The sequence below is a fragment of the Podarcis liolepis genome (assembly GCF_965112155.1).
Source record: "Podarcis liolepis genome assembly, chromosome: Z".
In the NCBI taxonomy this organism is placed as follows: Eukaryota; Metazoa; Chordata; class Lepidosauria; order Squamata; family Lacertidae; genus Podarcis; species Podarcis liolepis.
Genome location: NC_139570.1, coordinates 23,288,658 through 23,307,508, shown reverse-complemented (window position 1 = coordinate 23,307,508; position 18,851 = coordinate 23,288,658). Strand labels below are relative to the sequence as shown.

Sequence of the window (18,851 nt, the reverse complement as noted above, 5' to 3'; positions counted from 1 at the left end):
ATTTAAACATCTGGAGATGGGATGCAGGTGGCGCTGTGGTCTAAACCACTGAGCCTAGGGCTTGCCGATCAGAAGGTTGGCGGTTTGAATCCACATGACGGGGTGAGCTCCCGTTGCTCGGTCCCTGCTCCTGCCAGCCTAGCAGTTCGAAAGCACATCAAAGTGCAAGTAGATAAATAGTACTGCTCCGGCAGGAAGGTAAACAGCGTTTCCATGCGCTGCTCTGGTTTCGCCAGAAGCGGCTTAGTCATGCCGCTCCCTCAGCCAGTAAAGCGAGATGAGCACCGCAACCCCAGAGTCGTTCACGACTGGACTTAACTGTCAGGGGTCCTTTACCTTTAAACATCTGGAGGCAGAAACATAGTTTTTCCAGCAACAAATCGTAGGGGTCCTTTCTGCTGTCTGTGTTTTGTTAACTTACTACATGTTAAACATAACAGCAGTGTACATTATATATTGGAGTAAACGTAGCATGTTTTATTGCAGTAAGTGTTACCATTATTTCAGTAATGCATAAATACACCTCCATGTTTTATAGGACAGAACTGCATTACCTCTTTCTGCAGATGTTTAAAGCAAGAACTTTGTTTGTAGTAATCAACGAAAGTCATTTAATCCAAAATTGTGATTGTCCACACTTCCACAGCATAATGCTGGCTGGGACTGAACATAGTCCAAAAGGTCTGGAGGGCATTGGGTTAGCAAGGGCTGCTTTAAGACAAAACAAATGAGCTTCTGCAAACTTTTCGGCTGGATCAGAAATCAACTACTGTAGGGTTCACTCATACAACAAGCCATGGTAGGTCACAACAGAGTCTGAAAAAACAAGTCAGAATATGCAAGATTAATTAGGTTCCCATTGTTGTTGATGATGATTATATTATTGTTATTGCAGTGCTGTACTTCATCATCTTTGCTTTGTTCATAGGCTCCAAAGGAGAGTATCAAAGGGTTGGTCATTATGAATTGATCCGTAATTAATCATTTGCTCACACCTTTCGGAAATCCTCATGCTAGAATAGAGGAGAATAAATAAATGTTAACTCAACTCATAGAAATAGAATAGATGCCAGGAGGATTAAAAGGGCAGACACCTTATGGAAAGCAAAACAGTATTTGTGGAGTGAAATGTCTTCTCTTGTACTCACACCCATGGGGATCCATTTGCCTAACCTTTACACTTCTATCTGCGAGCATGTTTCTCCACTGTCCTAGGCAGTATATGTTTGGTCTTCTTTTCCTCTCTTGTCCTCAGAAGTGATTGATAGGTGTGGGAAGAAGATGCTGTTTTGTATGCTAGATGCTACCAGGTGCTTAACAAAGCCTCTTTGCCACTCTGAAAGGGCAAGCAAAACGCCCTGTTGCTTCCTAATGGTTATCTAGTCCCTAACACTGACCAGCTCGTCCGGAAAGGTCAAACTCTTATTTGTATTTCGGATGGTGTAATCTTTCAAATTATGCCTCATGAAGCAGTGAATATTCTAATTAAATAGAATCCATGGGGCTCACAGAATTGTTACCTTGCGGGGGGAGGTTAAGCCTTCTGTGGTCCCACCAAAAATCTTCTCCTCCAAAGTTCTCTTTGCATCAGGAGGGAAGCCTCCATTTGTATTGGTGGACACTGTTCTTCCCTCTCAGTACAAATTGCATTGGGGGGGGGGGATTTTTCTACCCCTGGAGTCCTGGTCATTTCCCTGTGGCTGATATTTTACATCAGAGTTGGACAGCCTGAGGGGCCCAATTGCTAACCCTCAGAACTTTCCTCTGCTTCAACCCTGAGCGTGTTTGGGGGCTGCAGTGTGTCCTTCAACTCTGGTAATATATCTTGTCTGCATGGAGGCATGGCCTGGAGAGAGTCCCAAGCATAGCTGTCAAGCTTCCCTTTTTTTGTGGGAAATTCCCTTATTCCAGCGCCGTTTCCCACTGCTATCCCGGATTGTTAGATATCCCGTAGACTGTCCCCGGGACAGGTGAGGCTGCCGATCCCTTATTTTCGAGGCTGCTGATCCCTTATTTTCAAATCTGAAAATTGACAGCTATGGTCCCAAGGAGCAGTTGGCACTGGAAACCCACATTTGACCCATGTGTCAGAGGTTCCCCACCACTGATGTGGTGTTTGAAATTCACCATTCACTTGCACAACATTTTCCGTTTACTAGTTAGAAGAGCTGCTGAGTGAGGGGGGAGGGGAAAGAAGCTACAAGTATGTGTAATTTCTCAGAGTCAAATATTTAAGAGTCAGTCAGGACATAGAATTGAAGAGCTGCAAAGGAACCCTGAAGATAATCTAGTTCAATCCAATCCCGTAACTGAGGCGGGATTTGCTGTGCCTAAACTAAATCTTTATCCAAGCTCTTCATGAAAAGGATCCAGGAAAAGTAATTCTCCATCTTCCCTGGGCAACCTTACTCTATTTGGCTAACTCCTCATTTGGTTAAGATGTTTTATCTGATCTCAAATTACTTTCCTGTAGTTTAAATCCCTTTCATGTGTCTGTCTTGTGGCTGAGAGAAATTTATCTCTCCTGTGGAAATCTTTTAAGCATTTTAATGCTGTGGATCTAACACAATCTTAAAAATTTGCCTTGGCTGGTAACACAAGTAGGAGTATGCCCTGCTACAGCGAAAAAGACAAAGAAGGAGAAGCCATTCTGTTAAAGCCATCACCTTATCTTAGTCAATTGATCATCTGGCTTTTGTTTGATTGATTGTATCAGGATAAATTTTCATAAGAATAAAACAATCATTCTAAACTAAAAGACAGGCTTTATTTGAGCTGGATTGACACTTAATTCTACTTAGAGTAAACCCACTGAATTAGTCACTGATTTCTACTAAGCAGTTGGCTATTGTAAGAACAGGATGCTGGACTAGGTTTCCCTTTGGTCTGATCCAGTGGGATTCCTATGTCCTTAAGTATGACTAAGTCTGGATCCAACCCATAATATTTAGATGCTGTACACCCATTTCAGAGCAAAGGTTACCTTAGAAGAAGCAGTTTTTCCATCTTGTATGGCAAGGCACCTAAAAACTTCTGTTTTCGTAAATACTTGTAATATTAAATAATTCATTTTTTAAAACAACAACAACATGATCCACTGCTATCCGATCAACCAGTAACGCTTTAACCAATCAGAAGATTTTCAGTCAATAAATCTGACTGGTTTAATCATCCAAAACTGCAATCGTAAACACACTTACTGAGATGTTACCCTAATTGATTGCAGTGGGACTCTCCCCCCCCCCCAATAAACATACACAGGATTGCACTAAGCAGTTGCAATCCAGTGTACCCTTCCTTGGGGAAATGCTTCATTGAACAGAGTGGAACTTATTTCTGAGTACACCTGCATAAGGATTGTACTTTACACACCATATCCTATGCTTGGCAAAATAACCACCAGCCCTGAGTGTTTATCCTCCACATAACTGTTAAGTGGAGCTGGAAATGAATTACAGAGCTCAAACATTCTATGGATTCTACTGTAGGACCTTTAAAATGGTGGTGCCTCATTGCCTCATTGTCAGGATAGGGTTAGGGAATGCCAAAGACAGTGTAGGGATAGGCAAATCTGTCAATTTCATTTTCTCCCAGTTACTCATTCTTTCCAGTCCAAAGTTCAATTTTCCACATCAGCTTGCAATATTTTTCCATTAAGTCCTCATCAGGATCCTATTGCTGATTTCTCCTAATACACACATTTGTAAGCAATTTAGCCCATTAAACACATATCTGCAAAGCTATCCCCCTTAAAACAATGCAATTGTGTAGGTTATTTTCACTAAAATGTGTGGTTTTTATGCAAGCGTTAGTAAATGCTAGTTACTTGGCTAGAGGTGCATCACAGAATTCAGAGAAGTGTGGATTTCAAGCGATGGCTGTTTCAGTTCTCATATTGTTTTGGGAAGCGCAACTTAGATAGGATCACCCTTAAATGTGAACTGAATTGAATTTCTCCCTCATCCCTAGTTGTTTGGCACTTAACCTTTGCACCAGGAGTCCCTAGATACTGCTGCAGTGTGGATAGTCACTTCAAGGCTGGATCATGGGTGAGCCATGCGCTGAGAACCAGTAGCCATGGGACAAGCCAAAGAGCAAGTCTGGAATGGAAACCAGGAGAAAGGGCCAAACAATAACCATAAAAATAATACAACCACATCAGGGTTCAGGAAGACCTTGTCGTTCAGACAAGACACAACTGAGGCAGGAAGCACTCTTATACTCCTACCCATCCATGGAGAATCCAGTGACCAGTAGGTGGAGTCTGTCCAGGGCATGAATGTGCTCCACTGAGAAGCTGCTGAAACTACAAATGAAGGGCAGTTGCCTTTCATTTGTAACACCACGCAAGGGAGCTCCACACAGATCTGTCAGCTCCTAACAAATCATCACTTGGTGCTTGATCCATGACTGGTCTTAGGCCTTTGAGCCTTAAGCCCAGCACCACAGCAAATATTCCGTCATCACAGCAAACAGCATAGGCTACAAGGCCATCATTGCATTTAATTTGGAGGAAAGCCCTGTGGATATATCCACAGAGTTTACTTCCTTGTACTGTTTTATTGTTGTTAGCCGCCCTGAGCCCGGCTTCGGCTGGGGAGGGCGGGATATAAATAAAATTTATTATTATTATTATTATTAAATGTATGTGGGTAGAGGTGCAATTGACAGTTAAGTGCTGAGGCGGCTGCATTTGCTGATGTACCTGAGTACACCACAAAAGTGATCTTTATGTTGGGATACTGCAGGAATGGCACACTTGGAGAAAAGGTCAGTGCATATGTTTGCAAGGGTTTGCAATTCTGGGCTGCATCAATAGGAGTATAGCATCTAGATCAAGGGAAGTAATAGTGCCACTGTATTCTGCTCCGGTCAGACCTCACCTGGAGTACTGTGTCCAGTTCTGGGCACCACAGTTCAAGAAGGACACTGACAAACTGGAACGTGTCCAGAGGAGGGCAACCAAAATGGTCAAAGGCCTGGAAACGATGCCTTATGAGGAACGGCTAAGGGAGCTGGGCATGTTTAGCCTGGAGAAGAGGAGGTTAAGGGGTGATATGATAGCCATGTTCAAATATATAAAAGGATGTCATATAGAGGAGGGAGAAAGGTTGTTTTCTGCTGCTCCAGAGAAGCGGACACGGAGCAATAGATCCAAACTACAAGAAAGAAGATTCCACCTAAACATTAGGAAGAACTTCCTGACAGTAAGAGCTGTTTGACAGTGGAATTTGCTGCCAAGGAGTGTGGTGGAGTCTCCTTCTTTGGAGGTCTTTAAGCAGAGGCTTGACAACCATATGTCAGGAGTGCTCTGATGGTGTTTCCTGCATGGCAGGGGGTTGGACTCGATGGCCCTTGTGGTCTCTTTCAACTCTATGATTCTATGATTCCCCACCTTGATGCTCTCGTAATGTTTTGAGCTGCAACTCTCACAATCTGTGACTGCTGGCTACTACGTTGGCTGGGTTTGGAAGGAGTTGCAAAACATCTGAAGGCCATCACATTGGGGAAATCTGGTTTAGAACATACATGATCACATTTATTCAAAACATGGGGAACCTTTGGCTCACCATATGTTGCAGTGCAACTCTCAATATCCCTGGCCTTGTGTGCTGGGGCTCTCCAGAGTTGTAGTTCAACAATATCTGGAAGGCCAAAGGTTTCCTACATCTGATTTATCCCAAAAGCTGAGAGCAATATATATTTAAACAAATACATAGCTTTTCCTTTTTCAGTCTGATAACCATCCTGTGATATGGCTTACATTGGGGGATTGTTATTGGCCCACACTTGCCTAATAAGATAATTATTGGCCCAAGGTCTTCCAATGAATGTTGCTCCTCCTGTCCAACATCAGCACCCAGTCTACCACACTGAGCTGAATAGGCTGCCAGTTTTTAATTCAATTAGTTGCATAGCAATTAGATGAAAGATCATCTTCCCAGTTCGTCTCAATAAAGGTCAATAACGGCAATATAACCTTGTAATAATGGAATATCACAAGGGACCATAGCAGCTGAGCTATGCAAGGGGGAAATGTGCTCTACAAACTAGAGCAACTTCCTACAACTAGTGCCCACTAATTGTATTTATGAATCTTCTATTCACATAAAAAGTCCTCAAGTTAATGTAGAATAAAAATACACAAATATTAATGTGCTTCAGAAAGTTTGGTCAAGAAAATGCCTTTTGTGCTTATAATGGGCTAAATGACAGTTAATATATATCCTGCCATGTACTCTTTTCCAGCAGGTTATCTGAGAGACTAAGGAAAAAATCATTCTCCTCTCCTGAAAATTGCCTACCCCCAATGCATACCATGAATTTGGAGGAAATCATTTTGATGATTTATCAATGGGGAGCATTATGTATAATTATTGGAGGGGCATTAATCAGTGGTGTTTCCTTTGTTACCTCTTCTGTTTCCACTGGTGGTTGCTGTGGAACTCCTGCTAGTGCCTCCCCCGCCCCATGTCTCCTTGGGAAATTGCTACACCCTGGCCTAGCATTATTTGGAGTGGGCATTTGTAGTGGAGGGTGGCAGGGGCAAAGAGGAGCTCCGTTACAACTTGTAGTGCCGGCAAATAAAATAAAAAGGGAATGAAGGAAAGGAAAATGCAAAATTGGCAACATAGGAAAAGTCTGCTAGATCTGGCCAATGACCTACCTAGTCACAGAATCAAAGAATTGCAGAATTGGAAGGGACCCCGAGGGTCATCTAGCCCAACTCCCTACAATATGAGAACCTCAACTAAAACATCCATGATAGATGATCATCCAACCTCTGTTTAAATACCTTCAGTCCACAATCCCTTGCGAGAGTCAGTTCCACTGTCGATCAGCTCCTGCTTTCAGAAAGTTCTTCCTGATATTTAGTTGGAATCTGCTTTCTTGTAACTTGAAGTCATTGGTTTAGGTCCTACTGTCAGGAGCAAGCCAGCAGTAAGTGAAGTTAATTCTTTAGTAGAGTCCCCTCCTCTGGGGTTTTCCCCAAGCAATCTGAGAGTGTGCCTGTGTGCCTGCCTTTGCTCCTCCTCCTTCATGCTTCTCCTTGTCCTGGGAGACCAGGGGGAAAAGGAGCTTGTCACAGCAGGAAAGGCAGACATCCATGGTTCTTCGCAAGCCTGTCTCATTCCGCCTCTCATCTTCAGTAGTCTAGTGTCCTGTTCTCAGACTTGCCAACCAGATGCCTGTGGGAATCTTGCAAGTTGGACATGGGCAGAACTCCTCCCCTTGTGGGGTTTCCAGCAACTGGTATTCAGAAGCATTACTACCTCCAACTATGGAGGCCGAGCAGAACCATCATGGCTAGTAGCAACTGATAGTTCTCTCCACCATGATAACAGGTATGCCTCCCCCCTCCCAGCCAAAAAATCAGAATAATTTCCTAATACAGTGGTACCTTGGGTTACAGACGCTTCAGGTTACAGACTCTGCTAATTCAGAAATAGTACCTCAGGTTAAGAACTTTGCTTCAGGATGAAAACAGAAATTGCGCAGCGACGGCACAGCGGCAGCGGGAGGCCCCATTAGCTAAAGTGGTACCTCAGGTTAAGAACAGTTTCATGTTAAGAATGGACCTCCAGAATGAATTAAGTTCTTAACCCGAGGTAAAGGTAAAGGGACCCCTGACCATTAGGTCCAGTTGTGACCGACTCTGGGGTTGCGACACTCATCTCGCTTTATTGGCCAGGGAGCCGGTGTCATGTGGCCAGCATGACTAAGCTGCTTCTGGCGAACCAGAGCCGTGCACAGAAACGCCATTTACCTTCACGCCGGAGAAGTACCTATTTATCTACTTGCACTTTGATGTGCTTTCAAACTGCTAGTTGGCAGGAGCAGAGACCAAGCAATGGGAGCTCAGCCTGTCACGGGGATTCGAACTCCTGGCCTTCTGATCGGCAAGTCCTAAGCTCTGTGGTACCGCTCTGGCGGGAAGGTAAACGGCATTTCCGTGCGCTGCTCTGGTTCGCCAGAAGCGGCTTTGTCGTGCTGGCCACATGACCCAGAACTCCAGCTCCCTCGGCCGATAAAACAAGATGAGCGCCGCAACCCCAGAGTTGGTCACGACTGGACCTAATGGTCAGGGGTCCCTTTACCTTTAACCTTTTACCTCGGTTGAAGGCAGCAATTTGCCTTTGAATACCAGTTGCTCGGATTTTCAAGGAATTTTCAAGGGAAGAGAGTACTGTTGTGCTCAGGTCCTGCTTCTGGCCTTCCCAGTGTCATCTAGTTGGCCGCTGTAAGATTACAGTAGTGGACTAGGTAGTCTTTGGCCTGATGCGACAGGGCTCATCTTATGCAGGGCTGGCTCCCAGGTTTGAGGAGATCTGGGCAAAGTATCCTCTCATGCAATAACAAGCAGACTTAGTTTACAAGAATCCAGCCTTTCCGTGATATTTCCCAATTATAATTCCTAGTTTAAGGGAAATGTAATATGGTATGCCAGGAGAACTCATTTGGACAACTTGGCCCAGGCTGTTCATCTGGAAACTCTTCTTACCGGTTCCATCTCCTCCACTCACCTGGAAGATAAGTCACGTTGGCTTGATAAATACATACTGCACTGATTTATGTTTTATTTTTAATTCATGGATCCACTGTAGGGAGTCTCTTGTGTTTCAGCCAAGCTTCATATTTTGTTCGCTGCCAAACTTTGCAGAACACAAGTTGACAAGCTGTGCTTACACAGAAGGTAGATAAGAATAAATTCAATTTAATCATTGGCTTTGTAGCAGATGGTGGGTTAATCCAGTTTACAAAATGTAATCTGCAAAAATAAAAAAATAAAAATGCACTACTACTACTACGGAGAGAACCATAACCCATGTGCAGTTTTGCAGGTCTCTTTCCCAAATATATGACACCATTTGAAAGATAAATAATATGTTATCTACGCATGCCAAGGTTTTCTTTTCATTAAACAATAAAAAAGCAGCATAATGCAGTTGCATTCTTCAGTTGCTGAGCTCTCGTATGTTGTAGAGAAAGGGACATAGCTCAGTGGTGGAGGCATCTGCTTTGCATGCAGAAGGCTCCAGGTTCAATCCTGGTGGGGCTGGGAGAGAATCCTGCCTGAAATCCTGGAGAACCCCTGCCAAGCGATGCTGAGCTAGTTAAATCAGTGGTCTGACTCAGTTTAAGGCAGCTTCTTATGTTTCTATGTGTCTGGCTACCTTAATCACCACATTAAGAGTAACAGCACAGCAACCCACTCAGATCTTAAGATGACAGGTAAAATTTAGGGGTTGGGTCCCCAGCTGCTCACGGACTACTGTTTCCATCATCCCTCCCCATTGGTCTTGCTAGCTGGGGTGACGGTAGTTGTAGTCCAAAAACAGCTGCAGACCCAAGTTTGCTTTAAAGGGAAAGTAGGCTGGCCCTGTGACACCCTCTGCTGGACAAAAGCACTGCCCCAGAATCTGAACCACCCCCAGTACTGCTAATTGAAATTTATAGAGCGCAAAACTGAAGTTTGATTGGCACTTCAACCTCTAGGGAGCTTTTAGGTGCTTTGTGCACCACCTAGAGTACCCACAGAATTGTGGCTTCTACTGGCAACACACATAGGAGAACAAATGAAAGACAAACACAATGGGCAGGCAAAAACCTGGAAAGGGCCATACCAAATGTACATGTGTGAAGAGGTCACTTTCCCCACTGCTGAACAATGCCACAGGTAGAGGAGATGAAATGCTAGAAGTGTTCTCCGGGGCAAGGGGAGCTGCTGGGAAATTGAACTACGGGCTTAAAGTATTACTTTTTTTAAAAATCGCTTCCATTATAGACAAATTGAGGGGTTACTAATAAAGGCATTACCTATGCAACACTTCAATTATATGAGTAGTGGAGGCATTATGGAAGATGGAGACACCCCAAGCAGATTCTACAGCTTCATCCACAGGGTTGCATTGGCCTCTGTCATCTCCTATGAAGCTGAGAGCTCCTCTGTTAAGGGAAGAATGACTTTGCCTACTTCCTTTTCCCATTCTCATTTACGTAAAGGCCTGGTCCTTATGATGTGAAAAAACTATGTGTAGGCAATACACTCATACTTCAGGGAAGGGAAGGGTGAGTTTATTGAAGAAAATAGATATGGATGGAAACAGAGCTTTTCCAGCTAACCTGTTTCTTGAGCATTCATCCTGCTTTGCTTGCACAAAGCTTACACAGAGGTCAGATAATGTCTACTTTTTAGTGAGCATTCATCCTTATTTGTTTCCAGGGTGTTTATATGTTTTCCTATTAACAATCCATTCATCTTGCAGTTCTTAGTGCATTTCCCTATCACATTCCTAGCCACAAAAGTATGTTTGTTTCTTTTTTAAAAAGGTATATTTGTTGTACTAGAGGGGCAGAGCAATTTAATCTACTTTAATTGTACAAACCTAGATGTCTCCCACAAACTAGTGACACCTACAGATAGATTTATAATTACAAGAAGCGACCATTTTAGGCGCGTAAAAATGACACACAATCGCTGACACACAGGTCCTTCTTGACCTGGAAGAGGGAATAACGGGGGCAGAACAGAGAATGGGACTCATCACATGTGCTCTGCCAATGCACAAATAAAATGATTATCACCAGTACGGATTGGTTCGGGTGCAAAACCAAACATTCCAATTCACCATCCAAATTTCATCCATGCCTTGGGGGGTGAGTTTGAAAAAATAATCCATAAAAATGAAGCAGTGTCTGATAATGTATTCATTCATTCATTTAAAATATTTACTATCTTACCCTTTGGTTTAATCCGCTTCCACGTTCCCCATTCCACTTCAATACATTTCATTGATGGAGGCAGGGACTTAACTTCAAAGGAATTGCTAAGAAGAATGGGAGATTATTAGTTAGAAGGAAAGGGCCCTGTTGTGGGGGCATAGAATTACACAAAATGGCTGTTGTGTGAGCCTGGCAAAATAAAACAGCTGCAACATCTAAAAGAGTACCTACATCAGCCACTAACATCCTCACTTATAGAGAGAAGTTGTTTGTACCACTCATCTATTCTGAACCAAATCGAGGGATGGAACTCAGTTCTGCCATCCATGAAATATGATGAGGTTTAAGAGGGGATGCTCAATGTAGGAGAGGCTAAGGTAGTTCAAACAGGAATATTGTGGGTTATTGAGAGGATATTTGCTGAGACCTTTGTAGGTGCAACAGGAAGTACCATGTCCTTGGTGTGAGCAGTGTTTTATCTAGATGGGCCAGTGATCTGATACTTTGTAGTGGGGGTGGTGGGTGGGGGTCTTCCAGATGTTACTGAACTATGTCTCCCATCATCCTCAGCTGACATGGCCAATAGCTAGGGCTGATGGGAGCTGTATTCCAGCAACATCTGGAGGGCCAAAGGTTTCGCCCTCCTGCTTTATAAGGCATCTTCCTATCTTCCAGTAGCTAAGCCTGTGCCAGATGCTAGCATTGTATCAGTGCCTTCCTCTGCAGTCTCAGATAATGGCTTTTAATAAAGCAATAAAGTTTGGGTAGCATCTTTGCCATAAATTTACCTATGGATTGACTTTAGTTTCTGAGACAATTTAGTTTATTTTCCACTTGGCACTGAGAATGTTGCTAGTATTAGCTTAGGAAGCCATATGCACTGTGAGGTCATCCATTGCTCTCAAGAATGGGGTGCCTTTAAAACAACATCCTTCCTCATTAGGGTGTGCTGAATTTTTCAGCTTCCAAAATCCAAAAAATGAGGGGAATTTAAAAGATACTTTGGTTAAATTGGTATAATTTAGTTCTGCTTGGTAAGTAAAATGTGCATTTTACTTAAATTTTGCAAATAAATAATTAAAATGATTGCCAAGTATTTGTAGTTGTTGTTATTACTATTATTATTAAGCATTACCTGACATTTTCAGAAGGTGAAATTAAAATTATTTGGTTTTCTGAGAACAGTTTATATGCTTCTTCATCAGACGTAGACTTGCCATGTTAAATGTTGCCCAATCACAAAAATAATAGCAGATTTAAATTTCTCATGTCGAAAAACCTCAGGCAAGTAGGTTGTGTCATTTTAGTTTCACCCCCTAAAATGACACAACCTACTGCCTGAGGTGGTTGCCTCACTCTGGCTAATAGGAGGGCCACCTCTGAAGAAGAGGGAGCCCTCGGCCGCACAGAGGTTTAAATTGGGTAAACCACGCCCCCGGTCGACCGGATTTGTTGGCTGCGGGGCCTGACATGGGAGTGACATGGCCAGGACTCCCAGTGACGCAGGTGGCATCACCATGCCCCGCCCCCCGCTGCACACAGGGAGAGAACATGACCTGCCTGCAACCCCGCCCCCCTGGGAAGGGGAGTGGCCTACTATTTTAGATGTGGAACGTGCAACAAAAAGGTGTCATGGAAGTTCCTATTCAGTGTTCTAAACATCTGCTGCCCTATTCCAGGATTCTCCATTCCCTTCCCTCTCAGCTTATTGCAGTAAACAAACCTATCAGTCTGTCTGTACTGTAAAATGAAATAGTTTGCAGAACAAGTCGTCTCCTGGGTTAGCTTGCCATGGCAACATTCATTCTTTTGTTGTTTTTCATTTGCTGGCTTCAACCAGCTAGTCATATTTCTTCTTCAAGGACAAATCAGAGAAGCATAGACTGTGATTCTGTGTCAGTAATGGAACTCAATAAATTCATCATAATGAACAACTTTGCATCTGGCTGGACTTGAGGATCATTCTGGATGATCTACTTTTTTCTTTAAAAACGTTTAGGGGTACTCTCATTTTCCTACTCATATTAAAATACTGCCCCTCAATGAGGCCAAACTTAGATTCACAAAATGTTTAAGGGTATGCGTACCCCTGCGTACCCCCCCCCCCCCCGGGGAAAAAACACACTGCCAGAATTGCAATTTTTGAAGCCAGGAGATTTCAGTGACTGCTTCCTCTCAGAGCCTCTTGGACTCAAGAACTGTTAATTTTGGTGAGATTTCTTGTGGGAATTAAACAAACACACTCCTCTCCATCTCACATTTTCCAGACATATTGACATGGAGAAGCAGCAGCAGCAGCATTCAGCTTGGAACTAGGCAGCCTTTGGATAAATGGGTTTGTTGTGTGCCAGTATACCCAGAATCATCTGAAATTAATAGCCTTAGGAAAACAGCTTTCAGGGTTTTGTATTCTGCAAAAAAGAAGCCAAAATAATACCTTTACCCAAGGTGTATATGAAGAAGTGTGCATGCACACGAAAGCTCATACCAATAACAAGCTTAGTTGGTCTCTAAGGTGCTACTGGAAGGAATTTTTGTTTGTTTGTTTGTTTCGACCTTTACCCAAGGATAAGGGATAAATTCCATCAGTTTGCATTTAAAGGTAAACCTACCTATTTCACATTCTGAAAGTGTAAGAGACCTGAAACACAGCCATCCTTTGAAATTCAAACATTTCTGAGTTGTTCAATTTTCCAACCAAGTAGTGTGTACCAAAATGTTATTTTATTTGTGAAAATAACATACAAATAACCTACATTGTTTTAGGGATAAATTGATTTGCAAAAATGTGTATTGGGCAAAATTTAATACAAACACGTGCATATTAGGAGAAATTTGCACTGAAATAGCGATGAATTCTCATGAGGACTTATTTATTGTTTTAATAAATGCCAAACTGACATGGAAATGGAGAACCGCAGGCTGGAAAACTTAATGGTCAGGGGTCCCTTTACCTTTACCTATCTGCATGCATTTTTTAAAAGGGGGTTACATTTCCCGCTCTAATTTTGAACATTTTAATCAGTTTAACACAGGATGAAAGCACAGATTCTGCTTCTTCTGTTTAAACCAGGGCCGGGATTTGAAGCTCAGAAGCTTTAGAAAAGAGAGCACTGCTTAATCCTTTTCTTGGCTCTTACCAGCCCCGATTCCAAACCTATGTTTTAGATGTTGGCAGGAGAGTTCCTTGTACAAGGGAGTGGTAGTGAGGAGAGAAGCAGTGGGTGATGGGAGGGTTAAGCATCCTTCCTCCACTCCCTCCCCAAACCATTTTACTGCGTACTGTGCCCTTCTAGCTTCAATTTGCATAGGCGAAACAGCCACCAGGTTTGAAAAGGTTGCAGTAGAGTGTGTAATTTCACCCACACATTCAGCGTTACAACTTTCCATGCAATATATATAACTTACAAAGCCTTTGTCCCTTGAATTGCAAGCATTTTTGTTAATTGCCGAGGAAATTCATCATCTAGTATTGGCTGATCTCCAAAAGAAAAGTGCGGAAACTAATTAAACATTTAGTTTAAGGTGAAATTAGCATACTTAGAATTCCAATTTATTCCAAACACAATAATTGACTTCTGCAGAAGCTTCCCCACTACCTTTTTTCTTCATGTAATAAAGGTGGGCATAAATTAATTGTGCGTCTTTTTTCTTCTTCTCCTCTCACCCTCTCCTTTAACAGCAGTACATTTATTTGGCCTAACTTGGCAGCTACAGCCTGTTGGAGGGCACCTTTATGAAAATGGAGTCAGTAAAGGAAGCAAAGGCACAGAGTTCCTGGACACAACCTACTCACCCATCGGAGGGAAAGGTTCTGATAAAACAGAAAGAAAAGGTACATCCCTTTCTCTTTCAAATGCTTAAGTCAGAGGTCACAAGCATGACGACATTGAAGTCTTCCCCTTGTCCCCACGAAGCCTCTGCATCTTCTCCCTTCACTGCCCCCCCCCCCCGGTCATGAGGTGGTGAGGATGGTTACTTCCTTCTCCCTTGAATGCATAGAGCTGAAGGAGGAAATTGCAAAAGTGATACTTTCCAATTTTCCACTTCAGCTCTATGAGCTTTTAAAAGCTCAGATTAATTATACTGTATCCCACTTTTACCCAGATTCCTTGGAAAAGCTACATGCATGTCTGCTCGCTTTGTTGCTTTCTGTCTTTTGGGCAGGGTGGCAGAGGGACTGATTGGGGAAAAGGAGAGAGAAGGAACCAGGGGAAATGGCACTCACAACATGAAAAGTTCAAATATGCCCATTGGCCTAAAGAGTTTGTTGACTCCTTATTTAAGCTGTTGACATTGCTTTTCCTGTTCTACATGATACTATTACCGAACTGAGGCAGTCACCTATACAGTTGTTCTAGACTGTGCTTAGCAATAAAATTTGCTCTGCTAGGCATCCATTTTGACATTGACTCTTCTAGGAAATAACTTGACAGCTTGTGTTCCTTCATAGCACAGAAAGGGTATCAGAGGGGAATAAACATAGATTATTTTTTGCTGTTTTGCTTAATTAACCCAAACTCTGTTACTGGACAGGTATCATAGTTGTGGAACTCTAACTCTATTTATGGAAAGCACAGTGGTTGCCAAATTCTCTTCCCGGGGACTTAGAGAATTTGATCGGTCTTTCAAAGGAGCTTGGTGGTACTTGTATCTTGCACCAAGTCTTGAGCATCATTTATCATTATGTGCTAGTTTACACATTTAGCTGAACAGAGCAGAGAAGCTTTTTTCTGGATGCTATCAAATCAGACTGGTGATGGTGGAAAGGGAATTGACATGTTTGAATGGTCCCCCATCATGGGAGGAATAAGTACTCATTAATGAGAAATTATGATGGCAATCAAATTTTGCACATTGACAGAGGCTGGTTCCTTTAAGGTGGCATTTCTGAACACTCTGGCATGTGGTTATGTTAGTATTTTAATAGGTTGCACTATGATTAAAAAATCGAGACATCCTATTGATGGCTGGTGCTTAGCAGGGAAGCATAATGAGATTGATTGTTTCAGGAATCAGTGATGATCTGCACACAGGCACTTCACTGGGAGGATAATTGGTGCTTTGCTGCTCACATTTTCAATTTCTTGAAGCCATGAGCAATCAGTGATTAGGAGTCTGTCTTTGCTGTCAGTATGCTCAAAAATGATGTAAAAAGCAGGATAACGCATTTATAGTAGGAATACATTTTAAAACTTTATTTTATATAAGGTGCATTGAAGTGAACAGGAAAATGTCAAGAGAATAATAAGCATTGCTGTTTGGGAAAGCTCATCACTTGACAAAAGAGAAGCTTCTTGAAATACCAGACACAGAACCCAATTTTATGCAAGCATGGAAGACCACCTGCTCTGCATACAGAAGGTCCCAGGTTTAATCCTTAGTATGTTGTGGCGCCTTCCAGATGTTGTTGGACTACAGCTCACATCAGGCCTAACCAGCACAGCCAATGGCCAGCAATGATGGGAACTGTAGTCAAGCAATGTGTGGAGGGTACCACATTGGCTAGTGTAGACCATGCTGAGCTAGATACTGAAATAATCTGACACAGTATAAGGCAACAGTATAAGTTTACTTTGAAGTAAATCTGACTGAGTTCATTGAGGCTTCCTCCCAAGTCAGTGTAGTTATGGTTTTAGACTATGGCTGTGATCCTATGAGCATCTATTTGACAATATGTCTAATTTAACTCAGTGGGACTTCCTTCTAAATAAACTTGCATAAGATTGGGATCCATGTCTGATAAACCTACTAACCACGCTGTTCCATCTCCCACAGTAATACCCATGGCAAAAAAACAACAACCAACTAATTAATGCTAAGCATTAAACCAGGGGCTCGAGAAGCTTATTGTGTGTAAGCATCCTGAATTCTATCCATTGTGATAAAAAAAGAGCTTCCCACTCTTTTGCCTTTGGGAAGTTAAAGCTAAATTGTTCAAGGTGTTGTGTTGCCTTCCAAAATCCATCCATTTACAGCAGGACTGGGAAACCTGTAGACCTCAGATGGTTGCTGGACTCCACCCCTACTACACCTGACCATTGCCCAAGCTAGGTGGGGTTGATAGAAGTTGGAGTCTGGTGACATATGGAATGCCACGGGTTCCTCAGCTCTCCTAGATAGGCATCCTCTGGATGCTGTAAAATATAAAAATCTCTGGTTATCAAATGAGAGAATGAATGTGAGCTGTAAATAACAGCTTGAGGCTGAAATTTGAGTAGCTCTGAGATAGCAGGTAAAGGTAAAGGACCCCTGGACAGTTAATTCCAGTCAAACTTGACTATGGGGTGTGATACTCATCTCCACATTCAGGCTGAGGGAGCTGGCGTTTGTCCACAGACAGCTTTCCGGGTCATGTGGCCAGCATGACTAAACTGCTTCTGGTGCAACAAAACACAATGACAAAAGCCAGAGCACACAAAACCCTGTTTACCTTCCTACCACAGCAGTACCTGTTTATCTTCTTGCACTAGTATGCTTTCGAACTGCTAGCTTGGCAGGAGCTAGGACAGAGCAACAGGAGCTCACCCCATCATGGGTATTCGAACCACTGACTTTCCGATCAGCAAGCCCAAGAAGCTCCGTGGTTTAGACCACAACAGCACCAACTCCTTTTCTGAGATAGCAGAATGGGTGGTCAGTTCTTTACGTAGGGGCCTCAGCAATGTAAATCAATAAAGAAGAACAGAGCAGGGGGACGGCTTGCTTTGAAATGAGTTGGAACTTTCTGAGCTTTGGTGGGGGGAGCTTGACCTGAGGAAGGAGAAGTAGGTAGCATGTGGTAAAGAGCACCCATCAGCCCAACCAGTAGCAACTGATGTGCAGAGTGTCTTTATGCTGCGGTTCATGGGGGCTTCTTTGAATTCAAGCAGGGCTAGCCCTACTATAGGGCAGTGTGTGTAAAATGGTAAAGAGGATAAAGCGACTTTTGATTACATACTGTAAACCAGCTCATAGATTTATGCATTTTACTTTACAATTATAGAGTAGAAAGGCTTGCCGCAAGTGGGTGAATGATGGACAGTTCTGCTAAGAAGGAACCATTTCCATAACAGCATCATGTCATGCCTGAATAATATCACCTGATACTACAATATATTGTTTCATCTCCCATCAGAACAGCAGATCTTTAAACTTTCATTTTAGAAAGTAAGGTAGTTACAATCTCATTTAAAGGCCGTCAACACTGACCAACATTTCCATTACTGTTAAACACATTGTTTTGTCCTTGACCTTAGAGTTATTGTACTAAAACAATGCAATTGACTCTTTATACTTAATGGCAATAGCATAAGAAAATATGTTTTTGCATTTTGCTTAACGTTATGGATAATGGCTTGTAAAAAGTTTGCTTCAAGTCAGTATCTCCCTTTGAGTAATGTCTTTTAGATTATGATTCTGTAAGTAGGGACTGTCCTGTTTAAACTGATTTTATCCCAGCCATTCTGCAAGCCTTCTTGGCTGAGCACTGGGTTACAGATGCTCTAAAATAAACAAACCAAGGAAATAAATAAATCTGAAAGGTCTTTAAAGCTGAAGAATGATGAATGCTACTGCTTTTCTTATGGTTTAATAGCAGTCCAAAGTCTATTAGGTTGCAAGTCTGTAGGCAGCCCATAGACATTACTTAATTATAGTGTTATGAGTTTGTGGGTGCCAGAACACTATAATCCTTGGATTCAGCATGTGTTAGAATTTAATTAAGGCTTGGTGTGCTAAAATGAGTGCTAGTCTTAAAATAAAAGCCAGGCTAGTTTTCTGATGAGGTATTAACCTGGGGTGATAAGCTATTAAGAAAACAAAGGCAATGGGCTATTAAGAAAGCAATGATCAAAGGAGGATCAGTACTAGATGGCAAATGGGTAGGGCCCCTCCCTCAACAGATAGAGCAATGTGAGTTAGAAGCTTAAAGTAGACATAGGAGTTATGTGACAGAGAACCAAAGCAGCAGGCAGAGCACAATGTTTGATGTCTGTTTGAATCCAAGGCTGCACCTATGGGAGAAGCAAGGTCCTATTGGGGCGTTAATTCTGCAAAGCCCTGCTTCGTAGGCTCAGGTTGTATATATGTGTCAATAAACCATATATCCTAAAGACACAACAGTCTCTACTTGCCACGTTTCCAAA

General features: G+C 42.6%; 1 protein-coding gene across 14 annotated transcripts in view; it reads left to right on the top strand.

Annotated features, from left to right (window-relative positions):
• TENM1 (teneurin transmembrane protein 1) overlaps window positions 1–18,851 on the top strand; it is a 375,511-nt gene that overhangs the window by 199,132 nt on the left and 157,528 nt on the right. For all 14 annotated transcript variants that reach the window (XM_083484888.1, XM_083484887.1, XM_083484897.1 and 11 more), the window contains one exon: window positions 14,408–14,560. In XM_083484888.1, the coding sequence (XP_083341014.1) occupies window positions 14,408–14,560 (153 nt within the window). The remainder of the gene's footprint in view (window positions 1–14,407; window positions 14,561–18,851) is intronic.